We start from the raw sequence: 22592 nt of genomic DNA on the forward strand, positions 1-22592 counted from the left end.
CCGTTGCACGTGGTGTTCGTTCTCTCTAGAAATTCTTTCCAGACCGTGTATTTTGGAAAGACGGAGTGGCGCAGCTGCGCAAGGGCGACCAGCTGCTTCTCGCCTCCCACATGAGCCACCGCAACCAGGAAGCTGCGTGACACACAAGGCCCGATCCAAGGGGCAGGAATGCTAGAGATGTTCTCATCTTACCTGAGATGGCCACTTTTCCCCAGAAGGTTTTGTGAAAAATTTCAAGATTCCAGTTCCCTCCAAGTCCTGAAAGAAGAAGAAAATACGCTTACTGCTCACCAGTCCGTTCGGTTTGGTTTTATAACAAGGGTGGTGTTGGTGTGAGGAACTGGCCAAGCGGGAATCCAGGCGGGAATCTGTGGAGACCAGCTGGAACTTCCACACGAGTGTGAAGTGGAATTGCCCCAGCCCACGGCCATCAAAGCTGCTTTTTTCTGAGCAGGAGCGGCAACAAAGAGCATTTCACCATTCAGGCTTGTGTCTGGAACCTCCAACATGCACGGCTGATCAGACGGAACAGCAGAAGCCATGGCTTCGGGCCCCACGGTTTAGCACTTAACCTTATTCTTCATGCTAATTATCTCCTGAAGCTCCAGTAATCTGTTATGGCTTTGATGTCATTGATCAAAAAGTTGGTGATTTGTCTGCCTATTCTATTAACTGGTGAAAATCTGAAATGACGCCCGTGGGAGACACTGTATCTCATAGTACATTAGATAACTGGCAATGTGTTTTTTGCCCATATTTTATTATTCAGTTGGGAATACTTATTCTCAGAGCCATATTCCAATTGATCATGTTCAATGCGAAAGAGCTGATAAATGAGGACTCATGAGATAAAAGTAGGATATTTTGAAAGCTGAATTTGTTAAGCAACGTAATTACATTCAGGAAGAATATTACACCTTGAATTGTTTATGTTATACTTGGGATTCCTTTACTGATACCTGACAAATGTTTTCATAAACATCATGTTCTTTTTTGTATATTGGGGGGCAGTTCCATCCAACAGTAAATATCCTGGAAAATGTTGCAACTTTCAGTGAAAGAAGGTCAGTTTCGCTTTCTGGATCTTGGTTTATGTCCTTGGGTCTGTTTGTTGACCTGTCCTAGATCTGCAGTTTTCGAGCTAGATTAGATTTTCCACCTTGGCAAGTTGTGGTATCTTCCCACCTGAATCCTCAATTCCAAATGAATGGCATTAAGTTCATCGCAGAATAATGCGGACTGGATTCCTTCTGCCATTACAGTTGCTAGAAATGCGTGGCATAAAATTTCAATGACAGTTATATTTCAGTCCTTTACCCACATACTAAATTGAATCAATGGAGAAATCCAGATTTAAAAATGGTTAAGAATTTGTTTTTGTGGAAAACTTGGATGCACAAGCTTATTTTTAACTGGGTTCAATTACTGGGTACTGAATAGGAGTTTTTCTCATTTGGGGCTTTATATGATTCGCCTGTCGCAGCTGAATGGCAAATGCAACATTTCTTACAATCCAGGTTGTCCCTGCTGTCAAGAATCAACTAACTGGGCTGAATGAGTCCAAACCTCCAGGGCCCAATGACTCCATCCTGGAGTCATAAAGGCGCTCACAGAAGAACTCTTAGAACCGCGGTCTATTTTCTTTGAGAAATCATGGAGGACAGGGGAAGTGCCAGGGGACCGGAGAAGGGCAAATCTTGTCCCTGTATTCAAGAAAGGGAAGAAAAAAGAGAAACCTGGGAACTAGAGACCAGTCAGTCCAACATCAATCCCTGGGAAAATTCTGGAGCAGATGATAAAGCAGTCAGCCTGCTAAAAGCTTGAAAACAATGCAGTGATTACTAGAAGCCAACATGGATTTCTCAAGAACAAATCCTGCCAGATTAATCTGATCTCACTGTTTGATTGGGTGACCTCCCTAACGCAGTGTGGGAATACTGTGGAGATAACCTATCACCCATCTCTCCAACCAGTGATCCAGGGAGACAGCAAACCTGATGAGTCCGTGGGTCCCCCTGACATACAGGTGTTTCATCCCACACAACTGGAAATCTCCCACAACTGACACTCTTCTCTTCTTGCTCGTGGAATCATGGCCACTACTTGGTTGACCTTGAGCCTCTTGTTCAGTGTTGAGTGGGGTGCCCTGAAGTCCTGCCACAGCAGGCTGCCCTCCAGCCTCATCCTCACGTAACCGAAAACAGGTCAAGAGCCCCACAGCTTCCCCTGGTGCAGAGTGTCTTCTGCTCTTAACAGTCACCTTTTCGCAGGGAGTTTCCCCCTCATCTCCCCTTCCCTCAGGATTCTCCTCTTCTGCCTCAGCTTGCTGTCCTTGCTTCGGCACTGCCCTGAGCTGCTGCAGCTCCGCCACGCCACTCTGCCCAAGAACTCCTCGTCTTCTTTTATTTCCTGGAGGGTGGACACTCGCTGCTCCAGCGCGCTCACCTTTTCTTCCCACGGGGCTACTGGCTTGCAGTATTATCAACCCTTCCTCCATGTTTATAAATACCTATTTATAAACTGTGAGAGACAGAGCCTCACACAGGAACGGAATAAGGAACTAGACTGTCCCAGTTCGCCTAATCAATGGATTACCTCTAATGTACCTACGTACGTATCTTAGCTTGTCTTACTCAGCAAAAATCCCTGTTCCATGTTGGATGGCAACATCTCTCCTTAATAAGGGTTCTTCCAAGAAGGCTAATTGCTGGAGGTAACACGGCTAATGCTTTACTTAATCGAATGCCTTGGCAATGCTCAGCGGTTGCCTCCCTTGGGAAGGAGGGTGCAAGACAGATAAACTTTGCACTGGGACACTCTTTCGTATGAATGATATGCACTTAATATTCCAACTGCTTCCTGGAAGTTGTAACTGGATTTGCTTTGCCCCTTTGAGAGCTAAAGGGCATTGGAAGAATATACACTTACCTGCTGTATTGCTATAAACCAAGGACCTAACAGTGCTTTCCAGACTTGAATGAGGGCATCTCACGGACGGACAAATATATGGATATTTGATCTGCCTTTGCTGAAGTTGCTGTTTAATTTATTAGAAAACTGTATTTTCATATATACATATATTTGCATGTACTTCTATATTTATATTCCATATGTATCCGCTGAAATCAATATATTCAAATTAATGTAATGACATCTTTCCTTTTGTTCTTACGGTTTAATTTTGTTGGAATTTGCAGGAACAAGAAAAGACAAAAGCAGTCTTTTCACAGGGAAGCTAATTCAGGGGAGCCACCCAAAGGCCAGGGGAGGGCCACCCACACTTTAACAAAGCCTTCTATGTTCTGAAAGTCCAAAGGTCTAACCTCGTTGCGGCCACAGTCACACTCTTCGCTGTCGTCAATGATGCCATTTCCGCACACTTCCTTCCGGAATATTTTGGCAGGTATGTCAAGCAAGCATTCCTTTCCTGGTTTGCTTATGGTACTGTAATAGACCTTCCTGCTACAGTTGCTCAGTCTTTTACATTTCCTGCAACACAACACATTATTATCCAGGATGGCGCTATTAGTTCAAAACTTTCTGACACAGCAGAAACACAAAGCAAGAAAACAAGGAGAGCCAGCCTGAGCAACAGCAGCTCAAACAGTAAAACCCTCTGGGAGAAGACATACAACACTGCACTCTTCCACTTGCTCCATCAGTAGGGACTAGAGACAGATGCGAAACCTACAGAAAAGAACAAATTCTCTGCTGCAGCAGCCATTTGTCCCAAGGTAGGGATAGAGTGTCGCTTCCAAGCAGCAGAGGGGTTGGAGCTCAGGAGCTGACCGTGTGCGCCTCATGCAGAAGGTCTTAGGGTCAGCTGTCAGCACCTCCTGGTAGGGCTGAGGAAGGACCCGGCTGAAGCCCTGGAGAGGCACGGCCAGCCTGTATAAGCCAGCCCCCAGCTAGCATGGCAGAGACACCAGCAGGTGCAGCTACGGCAGGTGCAGGTGACTCGGCAAGACGGAACGGGGGTCCAGTTTGGCCAAGGGCAACTTGCCAAGCGCCCAACGATCTGCCCTCCCTTCACAGGATACTTCGGAGCAGCTGGGCCACCGGGGCAGCCCCGAGGGTCCGTTCAGCGCAGCTCCCCCTCCTGCCGTGCACACAGCTGCTGGGGCCCCTCTGCGGCACACGCATCCCTGAGGCAGCCTCAGCTGCTTTGTGGGCAGCCGCAGCCAGTCCGGCGCAGGGGGTCTCTTGACCCCACGGCCAGGACCCGAGCGGGAAGGTCCGCGAGGGGAACCGCCTCAGTCGTTTGGGAAGCTCCGCTACTGCTGTGACCACCGTTGGCAGATGTATTTGCATCTGAGAACAAACAAGCTGCTTATCAGGATCTAAGCCGAGAAGGTACTCCTTGGGAGTAGCTGCTGCAGGACTCTTGCGCTACTGCCCAGTCGAGGCAGGAGGACTCACTTTGCCACCTGGGAGCAAAGGTAAGGTACCTACTCCGTGCTGTGACGTGGACGCGCAGGTGTTGCGTTTAGGTGGGCAGGCTGGAGGTCCAGTTTTATTTCTTTAAAACATTTCTATGCTGCCCCATTCGCAAAAAGCCTTGGGGCGGCTTACCGAACAAATCATGTCCAGTTTTCCAGCTACTCTCCTGACAAAGCATCGCCCGCCTGAAAGCTGCCACCTTGCTAAGGCCAGTGCTGTCACTTCTAGTTGAACTGCTTAGATTTAAAATTGTAAGCTATATATACATATATGAAATATTATACTATACAATGGTCTCCATAAAACTGTATTAACTTATATCATTACCAGGCAGTATTGATATAAATCGTGTGCAAATTGCTATTCTTGTCCCAAGGAAACCTGCGACGGAACTTGAGGTGTGTGTGCACTCTTCATGACCCGCCTGTGTGTGCGCTGAGCTTAGCTGGATGCTCTTCCCCGCTGGCACAGTGAGGCAGAATCCAGCCAGAGAGAGAGCTCCGCGCAGCCCATTAACCCGTGTTTTTGCAATTTAATGAATCTTTAGAACGCCCTTCAGAAATCGTAAGTGCTGCTGCTTCTTCACAAGAAAAGTCACCACCCGGATGCTGCTCTGGGCGCGCTGGGCCATTATTCTCCCAGTACACAAAATCCGCACTGGCTCTTCCCCAGGCAGGACATCAGAGGAAGCGAAGTGCACAAGCCTCGGCAAAAGGAGCGCGAGCGAGCCCAGCTCCTGCAGAACCCCACTTGTGTCAGACCGAAGGGCACCAGCCGAGCCCTCAGGCTTCCCGGGGCCCATCTGCCTGTGCTGCCCAGAAGCACCTGGCCTGGAGCTGCAGCAGCCGGTGAAGCAGGGCAACCGGCAGGGGTGGCCCTCGCCCGCCTGCTCCTCCTGCGGGCGCTTTTGCGGGACGACCGTTTCCACGGCCTCCCGATGGTGCGTCACGGGAGGAAGGCGAGGACGCAGGAGACACCGAGTGCCGGCTGCCCCCCCCCCGTTGCCTCACCCCTCCCCGAACCCTGCTCTGCCTTCCCCGAGGGGTGGCCAGGAAGGTCCTTTCTGGGCCAGCTGAGAGTGGCGCAGAAAGAACCCAACGCAGATTTATCCCCTTGAAACGGCCCCCTGAACCCACCACCGTCAGGGCTGGGAAGGAAACACGGAGAGGAAAGAAGCCACTTAGGGGTTGCGGGCAAGCAGGGGGCTCACATTAGTCTTCGCTTGCCTGCAGATTGATTGATAGATTGATTTAAAAATTTCTATGCCGCCCCATTCGCCGAAGCCTCGGGCGGCTTACAAAGCATCAGTTAAAACATAAAACACTAAAAATATAGAACACATTAACATTATAAAATACGTTTTAAGCAGAACGATACTCACCCGGGGCCTGCCGCCGCCATGAGGCAGCTGCCGAGCATGGAGCAGCCGCAGTCGCAGCCCCGGGCTTTGCCGGCTGGCGTGTCGTCGTGCCCAAAGCCAAACGAGTGGCCCAGCTCGTGCGCCATGACCGTGGCATCAGACTCGGGGTCCACGTGCGTCTGTTTGCGGCGAGTCAGAGGAAAGGAAGGATGGCAGTGAAGAGGCCGTGAAAGACGCAGAGCTCTCTCAATCGATGCAGGTTCGGCACTGTACCCGTGCTTCTGGCAAAAGCTGCCAGAAAATGCCTTTGTGACCACCACTGACCCCACGGAGGTAACTGGGGCTCTGCCCTGCCCCATTTCTGCTCATTCCTCTGCACATTTCTGCTCCGCCCTATCCTCAAGGGTCAAGGTGAAGACATCACAAGACCAAAGCAGCACAAAAATGAAAAACGGGGAAAGTGCAGGGTGGGATTCAAGCAGCACCAAAACGATCTGGTGGGCATTCTTTTCTGGTCTGACCTTCACCATCTGCTCAGACCAGAATCAGGACAGGCTAACGGTGAGGCTAAACGGGACGTTTACTTCTCGAGCCAAACAACGCGTCTCCACAGGCTGGATTGGCAGAGTCGTGTGTGCGATTGCGTGGGGGCAGGTTCGGCTAGGGGACGGGCAAGGCCCGGCTGACCCAACACAGAGGTGGCAATGAGGGGTCTGTGCCCCCCGCTCTTGACCCCGGCTCCGGCTGCAGCTGTCTCCATCTCCCAGGAAAGTCTCTGGGCTACATGCTGGGCCTCAGAGCCAGGACAGGGCTGCGATCCAGAGGGAGATGGGGGGTCTCCCCCCCCCGTGTGTGTGTGTGCAGGGTGGGGAGTGCATCTAGGGCAGGTGATCCAGGGTGAGAGAGAAAAGGAGGATTCAGTGGGCTGCTCTGGGCCTGGGGTAAAGACAAGGAAGCTCCTCGGGGAAAGGGGTTCCTGTTCTTGCCGAAAGCCGTTAACGTGCAGGGATGACTCCCGCCTCCATCTTGCACCCAGGCATTTCGCGCTGGGGGGGGGAGCCGTTTTCCCAACCACCCCCGTGTCCATGGGCCAAAAGGGCCGCCTACTCCTGCCCCAGCAAACCGCCTCTCGAGCGTCCCTCGGCCTTGCCGGTCCTCCGGGCAGCACGTCTTCCCGTCTTGCCTCGTGGGACAGGCACCCGCCTCGGGAAGCCCCGGCCTGTGCCACACTGCGCAACAGGATGCCTTGCAAGCACCTCTCCCAAACACGGGGCTCCTGGGGCTCCACCGCGCTCCCACACACTGCTAAATCCTCAACTGCAATCCACACAGAGAAGCAAACAGATTAATGAGGCAGAGTCCCGTCCACCGGATGAATCCGCCCGATTCGAGCGAGGCTTTCTGCTCAAAGCGCTTGTGCTGACGAGCGGCGGCTTTCGCATGCATCTTTCCCTGACATGGCGGACTGCCACGGGAGAGATTAGCTTCTCATAGCGGAAGTCAGGAAAGGCTAACAAAAGGCTTTAGATAAGAAAGCTGCGAATTAGTGAACGTACAGAATTAAAAAAAAAAATAAGCAGGAGGTTTGAGAGGTTGAACTTAAGGACATGCTCACAGAAAAGCTGGCAAGCTACAAGGTAAATATATTGCTCCCGAATCATAGCTGAGAACTTTTAAAAAATAACAACTTATCATTTAAAAAATCAGTTCTGCAGAAAGGAGTGACATGACCATGACTAAAAACACCTTGTATCTGAGATGCAAAATGCAAGCCTTTCCTGACAGTGGAAGCTGCTGCCAAGAGGGGCTGCGTGCTCCCCCGCACCAGAGGCACTTGGGAGGCAACTGGACAACAATCTCGCTGGGATGGTGTGACTGGTGTCCCGCACTGGTGGGGGCTGAACTTGATGGCCTCCCCAGCCCCTTCTGACTCAGCCGCTCGGTGAATTCCAGAAGCGAGCACAGGAAGCCCGTGTGGGGTGGCCGAGAGAGGAGGAACCGGGAGGGCCAGGCCGTAGTCCCCACTGGCATGGAGCTCCCTGGGTGCCCTTGGGCCAGTCACTCTCTCTCAGCCTAGCCTACCTCACAGGGTTGTTGCTGTGAAGATAAAATGGGGCACTGTAAGCTGCCTTGAGTTCCTCACAGGAGGAAAAATGGCAGAATATAACACAATAATAGTAATTGGTTCTCATGGAAGCAGACTTCGGTTCTCACGGGATCCTATGTCTGTCCTCAAAAGAACAAACTTGTGGCCTTCGCTGCTGTTTTGCCTACATGCTTAGCAATGCCACACAGATGAAATATCGTATTGTTGTCAAAGCAGCGCTCTTGGAACTAAACTTTACACATTTTCAAAATGGGTGTTGATTGTTCACAATTGTGCGTTGTTGCATTTCTTCTGTGCTCTCGTATCAGATCTGGATCGTGCAGAAACTGCTTGAGATGAATTGCAAAAGATGAACAGACACATCCGCTCTCAGGGTCCTCTGGCCACAACAGCTGTGTTTACACCGGGACGCTCATTCGTTCCTCGGTCACAGTGTGCTCTTGGCACGTGGCCTCAGACACGCCGCCTGCTGATCTATGATGCAGCCGAACGGGAAAATCCCTCATCAAAACGTCCCCAAACAAGCACGGCTTGTCGCAAGGGGCTGCTGCCAGCCCTACAGCGGCAGGCTCTCCGACTTATTCCTGGCCGGAGCCACCTGCTCTCCGAGTTTGCTCCGCACTTTCCTGCAGCTCCAGCCTCTGCAAAGCAGGCCCTTGCCTTGGTCCTGGCCCGCTTGGACCCCGAGAGGAGCAGTGGGCTCGGGCATTTAGAATATTCTGCGGCAGAGCAGGCGAAGCACTAACGATTACAAGGCACTCGCTGCCACCCGTCTTGTCTTCCTTCACGGACTTTCCTGATGGGAAAGGGGTGGCGGAACTGGTGGGAAAGCCCACGGAGTGTGCGCCCAGGAGCCACCTTATTTCTGCCCCCTCCACAGCAGCCAGAGAATTTAAGAGACGCATTGCTAGCACAGGCGTTACGAGAGTGATAATCACCTACACGCACGGCAGACACTGAAACGTGGGAGTGAAGGCAGAACCGGTCTCCCCAGGCGAGTCCAGCAGGGTCCCCTTTAGCCCTGGAGCAGAACACAAGACTGGGTCACATTTCGGGGCGCAACAACCCACGGACATGAGATAAAAGGGTATGAAAACACTTCTTGGTTTGAATGTCTCGTTCTCGCCTTCCTGGTCCCCCAGATGTGGAGCGGAGGCCCTTCTTCGGGAGGCCTCTTTGAAGGACATCGGGAGAGTGGCGACCCGGAGAAGGGTCTTCTCGGTGGTGGCGCCACAGCTCTGGAACGGGCTCCCCACTTTTCATTTCGGCGCCAGACCAAACCCTTTTTATTTTCCCATTATTTTAAATAGCAGTATTTTGAGATTGGATTTTATCTATGACCATTTGGATGCTTCATCTTATTTTGTTGTATTACTGCCCTGAGACATTGTAAAGGGCAGGACAGCGAAGCTTCAAAAAAGTAAATGAAATCTGGGGGAGGTGAGCTGGACCAGGATTAAAACTGGACCACGCTCCCGAGCCAGGAGAACCTGCAGTGCCGTTCGGAGCCCAAGCTGACGGGCAGCGCCCCTTGCTCTTCTTTAGAGTTACACTGGAGTTAGGCGGAGCGGGAAGGAAGAGTAACAGGACTGAAGAAATAGGCCCACCCCAGGCAAGGGAGCGCCTGAAGTCACCTCTCCGCCAGTTATTCTGAGGGTGCAGAACGAGTGGCAGGAGGCCGGCAGGACAAGAGCAGAAGGTTTGGTCCCGGGGTTGAGTCCCCTTCCCGCCTTACGCACGCCAGAGAGCTCCATGTGGCTACGGACTCAGCGTGCGCACTGTGCCTGCCCCGCACCTTCTCCGCACCAGGGCACCCCAGGCCCTGGACCACAAGCCCCTCCGGGCAAGGAGCTGTGTGTGCGCAAGGGGCCAAGCGCCACGCGTGGTCGGCACAGTGCGAGGAACGTCTGCGCTAGACGGGGAGAGTGGCTCCTGCCTCCGGGCACGGAGGCCTCCAGCACGATTCCTCTCCTCTGCTCGCAGAACGGAAGTCTCACAATGCTCCCAGAACCTGGCTCTCCTGCACTCATGGGACCTCTTTCTTGTGCTCGGCCCTGGCTCAGAAGGCAGCCGGGCCGAGATGCAGCCCGCAGACTCTGCACGCCCCGGAAACCTCCTGCAACACGCACCACACGCTCGAGGATGGCAAGTCAGGGACTCAGTTCCTGGCAGACACTCGCAAGGACACTGAGAACCGAGAGGAAACAGTCCAGAGCCCAGGGAGCAGAGCTGGGGGGGGGGGGGGGAATCCGAGAGATGCCCTCCACCAAGTCAGAATCCTTGCACATCCCTACTCCAAACTGACTGGGGTCCTGCCCCCACAGGGCTGCTGTTCCAACACCAAACTTTCCAAGATCGATTTCCATAAGCTGGAAACATCAGAGGTTTATGATGTGCCCGCAAGATCCATTTATGTAAATACGTACAAGTTGAGAAGAAATGGCGTTAGTTCTAAGGAAGCGACTGTATAAAATTATAAACCATGTGAGAGAGGGGGCAAACGCACGTTTTAAAATCCGATTCTCCTAGCAGGCAGAGCATGGAAACCGCAGGGCCGTAGATTTAGGACAATCCATTGCCATGGCGCAACGGAGCCTCCATGCTCAGCCGGCACGTGTGGAGGGCGAGCACAGGAGGGGCCAGCCGCCTCACGCTTGGCGAACAAGCTCCCGGGGCCCCTGGCTGGCTGCCGGATGCCTCCTGGACTGTCCCGCCAGCTTGCGGGCGCGGCAAGGCTCTGCGGAAGAGGACGCTGTGAGCATCGTGCTGAATGGTGAGCCAGCGCCAAAGGAAGGCGCTGGGTGCGGCCCGCCCTGTGCAACCCGCCCTGTTAAAAGCGCCAGGCAAGCAAGGCTCTGCGGACGTGTCAGTGGACACACGGAGCAGGACGTCCCCGACAGCAGGGGCCGCCACGCGGTTCTGCTTTTGCGTGCATCCAGTCTCTGACTGGTGATTTCAGCAGCCATAAGGGCGACAGAGAGGACCAGCAGGTTTCCCTAAGGGCTGGTCGTTGCTTGGAAAGAAAAAAAATCAGGTGTGAATCAGGCATTTTGAAATGGGAAAGAGTGGAGGAGTCTTACGTAATTATGGCAGCGTGATCAAAATGGACACGGTGCCGAAGCTCATAATGCGCGTATTTGTAAAATGCGTTCATAGTTGTGCCAAGATTTTTCCTGCTGATTGGTATGTAGTCTCTCTCGGTCCACAGTTCCAGACCAACCAAATAAATACGGAGACCTAACGGCAAAAACACCTGGAAACAGAGAAAGCCCAATCATTGCCTTGAATGAAATTCATGGTATTGCGGACTGGTAGCTGACGGGGGGGGGGGGGGGGGCAGGCTGGTCCAAGGCGCTTTGGTTCCGCAGGCAAAGGCTGGACGATCCCCTCTGCACCCACCCAGCTCAGTCTGGCAGCTGAATCGTGGCCCAGCACCCGCAAAGGGATCGCTTCCTCCTCAGCACCCAAAGGCAGCAGGCGAGCCTAGAGGGCAAAGCGCCGGCTTCCCAGGATGCCCCATCCGCCTGCAGAAGGGGGTGCTTGCCCCCAGCACTCTGCCCCACCTCCCATTCCCACTGGATGTGGGAAGTCCGCTTCCCGGCTACACCCTGTGCTCGCTATTTGGCAACATCAAGAGCCCCGCGCACGGCCTTCGGGACCGTCTGCTCTGGTCCCAGCTCAGCTCACTCATCCGCATCAGTCATTTACGACTTTTTTCTTGACTTTTTTACAACAGATACCTTACTCTTTTATTTTCTTAACAAGTGTAACTGCTGATTATATCAGCAATTGGTGAGCGTAATTATAAGTGTAATTGCTGATTATAATCAGTAAGTACTGATTATATCGTGCGTGCTTGGACATGGTCAGCCTGCCGTCGGAAACGGATGCCTTTCCATTGATGGCTGAAAAGAAAAGTGAGCCCCATCCATAGCAGGGCCTCAACCGCCTTAAAAATGCCATTATCAGCATCCTTCTGCTGACAATGTATATGAACATTTCGGCTCTTCCAGACATCTGGCCAAGCTGCGGTGACATGCAAGGACATAACCGCTTATGGATCTACTCTCTGGAGATCCTTCAGGCCAGGACATGGATCAGTTGACCGGGACTGGATTAGTTTAGCTGCACATCTACCCTCTTTATCGGATGCGGAATCCTTGGTAGTTGAGCAATGAAATCTTCTCTGGATTGCCAAGAGTCTGAGCAAAGAAGGGGGAGTCAAGGAGCTCCATGCTCTAACTTGCTTTCATGCTTCTGAGTCCTGTCCCACAGGAAGACCTACAAGGATAGGTTTGCTCTTCGCCTGGAGCGCGTTCTGAAGGTCCCCTGCTCTCGCACGTCCTCTTATCCCTTCCCCGTTAATAAACTTGATCTCTGCCTCGGCAGCTGCATGTCCTTCCTTCCAGGTGAACCTCAGAGCGAATTCCAGAGCCTTCGGCTTGCTCTTACTTCTTCCTGGGCCAAGTTCCAGGCTTAGGGCTGAAAACAGAGTGCCCTTCTTTCAAAATGCTGTGTGTGTCCTGGAAGGTCTGGGGGTCCCTTGGCTCGGCGCTCCAGGCTACCGCTCGGCCCTGCCTGCACTGCAGAGAGGCTGGGCAACCCTCTTCCCCCTTCGCTTCTGCGCTGCGGTGAGAAAAGAGCTTTCTGCAAAATGTGTTCGTGTGAAAACAAATTCTCAAATGTAAAGGCAAGGACTAGACTGGGCGCTTCAAGAAAACGGTGATATCATCAACACACTTCCCCATCTTTGACACCCAGTTTGGTTGGGTCCTCCCGCAGGGCACTGGGCAGAGGCTCCTTGAGCGGGGGGGGGGGGGGCTGTTCCTCTGGGGAAGGAGGGGGCTGGTCTGTTGCCAGCAGGTGCAGCCATCTGGGTTATGGCTGAATTCTGGCAATCATTTGGTGTGATTCTTTTACATGCACGCCTCGCCACAGGGTTGCCGCAGGTCAGAGACAGCGCGGTAGCACTCCACAACAACAAGGTCTCATAAAACGTACTCACACTGTGAACATCCACCATCATAAGGAGCATGATCAATACCAGCCGGGTCTCATTGCACTTATTGGCAACGAACTACAAAAAACGAGGAGAAGGCGGCGGTCAGCTCAGTGTCAAATGCCACAGCTCCTCAGAGTGAAATGAGCTTTCGTTAAAGCTTTTCTTCGTTTGCACGTTTTTTGTTCCAATATATAAAGTTATGCTACCATATACGAGATGTCTATATACATTGCACCACTGCCCGGGCCTCCGTTCATTCTTGGAACTGTATCAAAGAAACCCTAACCATCCCACATTTTCCACTGCAGCTCCTGTGGACAATCACATGGCTGTCTTTAAATAAAATATTCAGGGCGTTCATCTTGTTAGTCAAGGAGAATATTTGTGGCCCAATGTAAAAATCCAATGCTTATCTCTCAATATTCATTTGGGAGCCCTCTTTGGAGATTAGGAGATTAGCTACCTGGAGAAGGGCCTTCTCTGTGGTGGCGCCCCGGTTATGGAATGCGCTCCCCAGAGAGGTTCGCCTGGCACTGACCCTTTATTCTTTTCAACGCCAGGCCAAAACCGTTTCATTTTCCCAATATTTTAAGGTTCAAATTGTTAATTTATTTGGGGTTTTATAGAAGATGATGCTGTGTTTTGCTTTATTGTAAAACTTTAGAAAAACTTTACATAAATAAATAAATTTGCCTTAACTGGGATTCAAACAACCCTAAATTTGTGGGTATCATTTATGCTAATAGTTATATATGACATTTACCGTGCTTCTGTCAACCACAGCATAATATTCTAGATATCTGTTAGATGTATAGTGATCGGCATCATGTTCCTGGAAGGAAACATACATAAAGAAAGCTGTGCTAGGAGACATAATTATACAAATGCACCATGATCTAAGCCACTCCCTCACCACAGATAGCCCCACCTGCCGAAGTTCAAGCTCTATTAACCAACTATATCCATATATCTATACGGTATTTCCCCCCGTGATTAAGCGAGGGGCGCAATGGGAATGGCAAAGCAGGAAACGGAAAAACTTTGCAGCCAAGGAAGTGTGGTGCTGATAAAAATAGAGGGCTGCACAGCAGAACTGTATGGATTTGGGAGGAAAAGAAAATGACTGCTTAGGAGCACTTATAATTACTTGACTTCAGAGGAAGAGCAGCCAAAAAGACTGGACTTCCTGGCTGCTTGACAAAAATTAGACGAAGACTGGCTGGTTGACAAAAGCTGGGAATCCCCTCAGATTTCTCCACTCTGGTTCCACATTAAAGTGTTCAGGAATGCCCTCCCGTTGTCCTGGCCTGGTCGGCAGCGGGAGATCCTGGAACAGGCCACTCCGACCAAGCGCGAGTCAACCGTTTGGGTCAGAGCCAGCGACTCTTATGGATGCTGCTGCTCCTTGTTAGGCCCCGGAATGAGTGTACGGAGCTTGCAGATGCTTCCTGGACTCGGCGGGGGACTTGGGTGAAGCTTCATCTCTGGCGATGGAAGGAAAACAGGTCTCTCTGAACGGAGGCCTGTGGAGGGTTCTAGCCTTGGAAAAGCCGGGGCGGGCGGCAGTGAAGCACGGAACAACATGCCGTTTGGCTGTGACCCACCCAGATGGGCATGGTAGCCACAAGAAGTACAACAGCAACATGTGCTCTGGAACCCAAGACCCTGCTCAGGTAGGTCACACCTACATTGTTCAGTTACGTTGACTCCGACCGATTTTATTGGGACTCTGTATATACGTGTGCACTTGAGTGTGCAAGTATGAGCGACTGTTGCCTTCCATTGTTTTTCACATTTTCCAAATACATTCCTTTTTATATTTGGAAATGCTCACAGGATCTTTGATCAGAGCCCATAAACTCCCCAAGCAGCCGGGCAATCGAGCTTATGTCAGGACTTACATCCTGACGGGCTCAGCCTGTCCGTAGCTATTTTGTGGGGAAGCCTTGCGAAGACGGGGTCATCGAGAAGAAAGGGATCCTCCTTCCCCGTTCCTGACCAACACCAGGAAGCTTGCCCAGCACGGCCTGGCGTCTTTAGCAACTCTCGGAATCCCTCCACGGAAGCCACGGGTTCAGGCAAACAGCACCAAATGTGACTTACGTCCGCGAGAGGAGGAACCGGGTCGTCAGCATCAACCATTCTCAGTTCTATGAGTTCACTTGTCAAATCTGCTCTGCCTTCAACAACCCCTCTGCAAGGTTCGCGCGGCTCTGGAGTCTTTCGATAAATAAGGTGTTGAAATGTAGGAGAATTCTCAATAGGTTCAATTTCATAACTTAAACTCCCAATTTCCACATGTCCCCTGGGGAGGGGGAAAACCCAAAATAGAGACTTAGGGCCAACAAGACAGGAAACGCAACAGCCGGGCCCGGGCCCCGACGCACCAGTGCCTGCCCGTTCGCCACGGTGTTCACACGTCCATTCGTAACGACACGGAGCAGCGCGTCTGCAGCCGGTACAAGCAGAACTGCTCCCACGCGTATTCGGGCAAGCGGACCCCCGCCACCCGTGCTGCTCCGCGAGGGGCTCTTCGGGAGAACGATCGATCGCTGCTCGCCACCTGGCAGCGGCCTCAAAGCGCTGGAGCACACGAGCTCCTTGCCAGGGCCGAGGCCGCCTGCAACGCAGAGCTTGCACATGAACGGGGGGGGGGGCGCGGCGGCGGGGGTGGGGGGGGGGGGGGGGGGGGGGGGGGGGGAGAGGCGGCTGCTTGGCCAGAGGCGGCTGTGTGGGAAGGCGAAGCTCTCCGAGGGGAGAGGCTGGCCAGCAAGGAAGGCGGTCAGGGCACAAGCGAGCGGCGCCAAACGCACGGCTAGGGCAGCAGCCCCACGGCGACAGGGCCCCGATTCTTTAGTTCAAGAAAGAGGGTGGTGGTTTGTGCCAGGGTGAGATAGAAGTGCACACCGATGAAAGTATTCATGCAGAGCAAACGGACAGAGGGAGGTGCTCTCTCTCTCTCTCTCTCTCACAGTTAACCCAGGTTATGCAGTGAAAGGGAATGGTGAGCAGGCCAGCACATACCAAAGGAAATATTTCTTCACGTGTTTAATTATTCACATGGTTTAATCATTTCCATTTTATTGCACTCATTTCTTAGAAAGGTGACGTAAAGGTTATTCTGTATTACGCACACGCTCTTATGTGCTACTTTGGCACGACTGCTTCCTGGTCTACTTTCCCCTTCTGGAAGAAGGGAATGTAGCTAACGGCTCTGCATAATTGATTGCCCAATTAGAGCGCACAGAGATGAGTTCTGGAATGAGCCGGCCATTCTCTTTGCAGCACCATTCTCAAGATTGGGAAGGACTCACTCTTCACTCTTGTGAAGATGTTACCAGAAAAGGGCAACTCTGAGCATACGTGCAGGACCGATGAGTGACGAGGCTCGGCCGGAACCCAGAGCCTGTGTGGGGTGCCAGGAGGCGTGCGCGCGCCGCCAGTTTCAGGGTTCCTTTCGGCACGACTGACCGGGCAAGTTTCGTGACCGCTTCAACTGGGGCGCAGGAGGCATTGGGCTGGATCCACTTTGGCGCGCAAGCAGCTGTGGGGCAAACCACTCCCCAGCAGCAGGGTGTCCCCCAGTGGGTGCCTAGCGACAGGGGTTGCCAAGCACTGCCCCACCCCGACGGCTGGCACGGAGTCCCCACACCGACGCAGGAGAGGCACAGAGAGGCCCATGCTGTGGCAGGACCCCAGCTCTCCCGCTTTCCGTTCCCTGACCCCACACACAGCAGCACGAGGCTCCATGCGCACAGCTCGCCCCTTCTGTGTCAGCGGGGGGGGGGCTGGAGCGGTGGCCCCCAAACCGCCCCAGCACCCCAGAGCAAGCCGCGTGCTGCAGGGGTCTGGAAGTCACGCCCAACCCCCATCTTACCTGCTTTGGACGTGACAACCTACATGGGCGAGTGTGAAAATGGGCCGCTGCGTGGCCGGCACACCAGAGGCAGCAGGAGGCAGCGGCCGCGGCATCGGTTCATTCTCGGCTCGTGCAAACCCAGCCCATACCCCTTCCAGCCCAGGCACGAGGCCTTCATTACCAAAGCCCACGGCAGGTCGAGAGGACGGCCTGGGAGTCTCCGGCCCCTTCCACGAATCCGCTGTAGTAGCAGTTGTCCTGCGGGGCCAAACACACGCCTCAGCACAGATGCGAGCGCGGTGGGACACGCTTCCCCTCGCACGCCGCTCGTTCAGGGTGCTTACCGTGCCCCACGGCACGGTTCACGCTCGAGAGGCGAGCAGGCGCGTCCGGCTCCGCAAAGGGGGCGGGCCCCTTCTCCCGAATCGCGAACTCGGGTGGCGGGTGCCGGACAACGGCAGCAGGAGGTGCCTGCCAGGGCTCCCTTCCATCCCGGGGACCTGAAGCCGTCGACCAGCAGGAAACGGAACAACCTTGCCTGCTGCTCCCCCCGCCCCCCGCCGGCCGAGTGAGCAGGGGCAGGTGAGGCCAGCACCTGCCCGGGACCGCGGAGCGTGCCCAGCCCTCCCCTGCTGGGCTTGCGCTCCGCTCTGCCGCTCCTGCCAGCAGCACCTGCCCACAGCGGGGCGGGAAGCGGGGCCCCTCGAGACCCCCGTTTCTGGGGATGGCTCCCACGAACTCCGGCCGGCAGAGCCGGTGCCTGGGGTGAAGGCAGGTACAAGCCCACACACTCGGAGAGCCACCGGCTGCCCGGGCCTGGCCGGCAGAAACGGGGCCCCCAAGAAATGTGGGACATTTTCCCAGGTTCTGCCTTTTACAGAAAGGATAATTTGCGCCAAATATTATTTTGAATTTCCCCCTTTCTCCAGTGCCTGTAACTGTCAAGCCGGCATGGGTTAGCAGCTCAGCCCAAGGAGGCTGGATATAACAAGCCAGATATAAGGAAGACAGGCAGGGAATGTGGCACCTGGGAACACGAGTGCAGCCCAAATACCTCTCCCGGTGCCTGCCAGCATTCACCACCCCTTCCACCGATCCTTTACAAATTTCTTTTGGGACCACTTCGGAGAGTCGTGCGCTGGAGCCCAGATCCCGCCTCGGCTCGCACTCCACCCTCTGGACGGGCTGCGCGTCCCGGGTGGTCGGCTGTGCCTTTCGCGGCAGCCGGGCTCCGGCGATGCCCAGGAAGATTCCTCAAATTGCCAAAGTGTGCTCAGAGCTGAAGGAGTTGCTGCCTCTGCTCTTCTGGCAAGGAAGAGAGATGGTCCTAGCCCTACATGCCCCGTGCTATGGATGTCCTGCTTGCGCCAAGCCTGCCAACACCTCGATTTCCCACAAGCCTTTCAAGTTTCACATGCCCATTTCTCTATAAATACCTTTATAGATAAATTTTACCTGAATATACGGGTAATCTGCAATCAGATCTCCCTTTGCGTTGTAAGTATAGACAGGCATATTTGTAGTAATAAAAGATCTGAAAGTTGAAAAGAAGACGTCAGTGCGCTATGCCCAGTCTCCGAGGAGAATGCAGCACCTCCGGCTCTGAATGGGCCAGTATTTCTGCACCGTGACCCTCGGGAGCTTTACCGCACCCCCACTGTCTCCGCCACTGCCGAAATTTAATTCAGACCTGCCCTTTTGCTCTGCGAAACCAAACCAAACCAAGACTTAGTACATGTAACCATTCCGTTTGGAGCATTCCTGGAAACGAGGCAGAACCCAAGATCCTCTAAAGGATCCGAAAGACACTGATTTTGGCTGCTATGGGGAGTTTCATCAGAGGCGTGAAGCGCCACCCTGGCTTGTCACCAGCCGCCGGCGGGGGGGGGGGGCACCACTTCTCTGCAACATGATGCGAGAGACAGACAGCGCTGGGTGCCAGCCACACGCTGCCGGCGCTGCACCCAACCCTCCAGGCGAACCTTCGTTCCGATGGTGTCGAAGTGCGGCTGTCACGCCCCACCATGAGTGCGGCACAGAACGGGGTGGGGATCCTTCCTCCTCTCACTCTCTTAGTAGGAACCCCAAGTCGCTCTGCACACGCAGCCAGAGCCATCAGGGACAGGGACTTTAATGGGCCAAAGAGTCCCGGGGCAACACCGTTCGCTGCTTTCGCAAAAGAAGAGGGGCAGAAGAGAGCTGCTACTTACTGCTGTTTAAGGTGAACGATTCTGTCATCATCTCCCATTTTAATTTTATAAGACAAATCTACCTAAAGTTAGATGGGGAAAGATACAGGTCAATTAATACTTTGATATTTTGCTTTGATATTTTGATATAGCCATTCACTCTGAATTCACCATGGGTTTTTGGATGGGGCAGGTGGGGAAAGAGAACAGAGCTGATGGGAGCTGACCCACAGAATGCAGGATGGCGAAAGCTGTTGCAGACGAGGCACCTCTAGTTGTCTTGAAAGGGGATTAAACCCGGGCACGGAGGGCGATTCCATCCGTATTTACTAGTCCTGATAGGTAACTGGAACACGGTTTCCTGCTACTTCACACTCGGGAAAATCCATTGCCGTCATGACCTCCAGAGGCCCCTGCGGCTGGCGAATGTCGCAACGGACAGCTGGGCATTTGATCTGCTGGAACGGGGGCACTCTTGCAACCCGCAACATAGCACTTCGATTTTGATGGGAAACCAAATCTTGGGGATTCGTCTATCCAGAGGACCGAGTCCATTTCAGCATTAGGCACAGAATCCAAGTCTGTGGTTGCTGTGGGGGAGCGCCTCCCGCTCACCGAGGGTCCCTCTGGCCCCACTGCCATGCCGTTTTTGCACAGCCGGAGGCACCCTGGGGTCTAGTTCTTGACAAAACATTCAGCAGTAAGTCACATAAACGTATTTGCAGCGGAAGTTAACAAAGGAATAGATTTGAGAATAAAATGGGTGCAAATTTACAATGAAGTCCCAAGAACGGTATTTTGCGGTCTCCTAGGCCACTGCTACCTGACCCAGATGGGGAACGTCTGCGTATGAACTTCACAGAATCATGGAGCCGGAAGGGGCCACATGCATCGAGTTCCACCCCCTCACTGAGCACAGGAATCCGGTTTACAGCATCCCCAACATGGAACTGCCCAGTCTCCACTTGAAGACGTCCAGTGGCGAGCCCAGTAGCTTCCATTTTTGGCTACTCTGATCATTAGGAAGTTTCCCCTGATCTTCAACCAGTACAATGCATCTTCCCTGTGACTCAGGCCTGTTTCGTTTTGTCATGTCCTGTAGCCTTGGGTGCTAACGAACAGGTTGGAGCCACCTTTTCTACAACAACCGATTAGGTACTTGGGCAGTGCTATTCTTTCCCCACAAAGTCGCCGCTTCTTCGAGCAAGCCCTACTTCGTGTTTTCCATCTTTCCTCACAGGCCTCACTTGAAAGCCACCCGATCAGTGTTGCTGCCCTTCTCTGCCCTGAGTCAAATTCACCTGAGGTCCTCTTAAGCTGTAATGCCCAATGCTGGACACGGGATTCAAGGCACGGTCCAACCAGTGCAGAGCAGAATGGAACTAAGGCTTCCTGCGATTCTGAAACCATCCTTCCAGCGATGCAGCTTAAAATTGCACCTGTGCAACCGCACCACACTGCCGGCCCTTATTCAGCCCGCCCATTACAACTCCAAGCTCCTTTCCACAGATTAAGGGCAGCATCCCTCATCCTGTCCCTGCAAAACTATTTTTTTACTCTCTGTACCATCAAGCGGTGGGACCAGATCCTTGGAGGGCAGGCCTCCTTGGGCTGGATCTGTGCAGGTGCCAGCACCATCTTCCACCGCCGCTTATGAGGGTGGGGCTGCAACTCCCAAGGCCTAGTGTGGACCCCCCAGTTCCCTCATACACACCTGTGCAGAGCTGTGTGACCCCACGTGGAGCCCAGTTCACACGAAACTGAACTGTGCAGGCAGGGGTTTCCCTCAGTTGGGGAGGCAAGAGTGTGTACAATTAGCAGAAAAAACAGGCCGCTAGACTGTCATCACGAACACAGGAAAAGCTGGACTCATCTGGATCAAGGATCCACCCCTTTCAGCACCTGTGTCCAGGAGGCGGCCGGGCAGCTCCCAGCAGGACACCCACAGGCAGGGCATGAGTGCCGGTGCGCCTCCAGCCACGAGCGCCACCTCTTAAAGTCTGTGCGGGTCTTGCTGAAGCAGAAGCAAAGTCCCAGCCATAGAAAGAACGAACGAACGGTTTTTCAGTCCCCAGAGCAACGGGACCAGTTAGAGCACACCGGAGTGGAACTGCTTTGCCACCCAACAGCAGCAACAAGGAAGCAGCGAGGGACACAACACACAGGAGCAAACCGAGCAGGAGGGCAGGGAACCAAGGTTCAATTCCGAAGCCAGGAAGGACTTCCTGACGGTTAGGGCCCCTAGGGTATGGGATGGGCTGGTTAGGGCCCCTAGGCTATGGGATGGGCTGGTTAGGGCCCCTAGGCTATGGGATGGGCTTCCCCGGGAGGTGGAAGGTGAGGGTGTTCAAAGTTAGGCTGGACATGCACATGGTGGGCATGTCGTGAGCAGAGCCAGCTGGAGCCGGGGGTCAGACTAGATGGCCCAGGATGTCCCTTCTGACTCGCTCTCTTTCTATGTTCCTAAAACAAAAACAAAATTCAGTCACCCTCAGTTTTGTTTGAATTGTCTCAGCTACATGTAAGACATGTGGTTGAACCCACGTTTCTATTTAGCTATAGGCGGCTATGGCTTAGAAGAGTGCAAAAGGTCTAGAAAGCAGGACATTAGAGGGATATCATCAACTGCAAACAGTTTAGGTAGTATCTTGGACAAGAAAAACTGTTTGAAAGGAAAATTACTTTGCTGTCGTAAGGAGCTCTCAATTCCAGTTTTACTGGCACAATTACTTCTGAGTAAAGATATCTTGATGAAGAGTCTATGAAACCTACAAAGAAATATACTGAAGAGTAAAACCAATATTTGCATTATGCAAAACACCCTTTTCCTGCTTATTCTCCCAACTTGGTATTCAGCCATACATAATTCTTTCAGGTTGCAAACTGACCTTTGTGCCAACCTGACATAAACTTCACAGGCAGTGCAGACAGTAACAGTAATAACATCTGAAATATTTTAAAAGCACTACACAGAAACAGCAAAGAGGTAAACAGCAAGAAGCTTCTCTTTAAAACATTCCTCCAATTCAACAGGATAAGCAAAAGCGAAAGCAGGCTGCTAGGTGAGGCAAAGGTCTTCACCTGCCGCCAAACTGCCACCTGGTTTGAATTTCCCGGGGAGACCTTTCCCAGCCTGTGCTCACACTCGGGACGCCCTGTCCTGTCCCCGGCACCCAACTTCGGACGGTGGGAAGCGCGGGCGAGGGCGAGGGCGGCTCGGGGGGCCCTGCGGCGGCCGCTCGCCAGGTGAGGGGCCCGCCAGCTGCGCGGGGGCTGTTGCGCCGGGCCGGCTGCCCTGCGCGCGGAACTGCGCCCGGAGCCAAGGCGCAGGGCAGCCCCGCGGGACGCGGCGGGGAGGCACCGAGCGCACAGGCCGAGCAACCCGGCGGCTGGTCATGCCGGCCGAACGTCCGGAAATGCCCGCGAAAGGTGCAGCCCCACGAACCATGCGGCGAGGGGGCGATCCTCCAGGGCGCCCGGGGCCGGCCTGCGGCGGTCGGGGGCGCGGGCACAGCCGGCCACCTGCGGCGCCCCCGGGCCAGCCGAGAAAGGGCGGCGGGCGGGGCCCCCGGGCAGGGGCCGAGCGCGCGAAGGTGGCCCGGCGGTGCCCGCGGGCGAGCGGTGGGCGCCGCCGG

General features: G+C 53.6%; 1 protein-coding gene across 1 annotated transcript in view; it reads right to left on the reverse strand.

Moving 5' to 3' along the window:
- LOC123017332 (disintegrin and metalloproteinase domain-containing protein 9-like) overlaps window positions 1–22592 on the reverse strand; it is a 52939-nt gene that overhangs the window by 23110 nt on the left and 7237 nt on the right. The window contains exons 3-12 of the mRNA XM_044418608.1: window positions 18224–18302; window positions 16950–17026; window positions 15013–15214; window positions 13673–13741; window positions 12913–12984; window positions 10988–11160; window positions 8850–8928; window positions 5822–5979; window positions 3324–3489; window positions 193–258 (exon numbers count right to left, since the gene is read on the reverse strand). Coding sequence (XP_044274543.1) covers window positions 193–258; window positions 3324–3489; window positions 5822–5979; window positions 8850–8928; window positions 10988–11160; window positions 12913–12984; window positions 13673–13741; window positions 15013–15214; window positions 16950–17026; window positions 18224–18302 — 1141 coding nt within the window. The remainder of the gene's footprint in view (window positions 1–192; window positions 259–3323; window positions 3490–5821; window positions 5980–8849; window positions 8929–10987; window positions 11161–12912; window positions 12985–13672; window positions 13742–15012; window positions 15215–16949; window positions 17027–18223; window positions 18303–22592) is intronic.

This window comes from Varanus komodoensis, unplaced genomic scaffold (assembly GCF_004798865.1).
Source record: "Varanus komodoensis strain SLA01 unplaced genomic scaffold, ASM479886v1 scaffold91, whole genome shotgun sequence".
Lineage (NCBI taxonomy): Eukaryota > Metazoa > Chordata > Lepidosauria > Squamata > Varanidae > Varanus > Varanus komodoensis.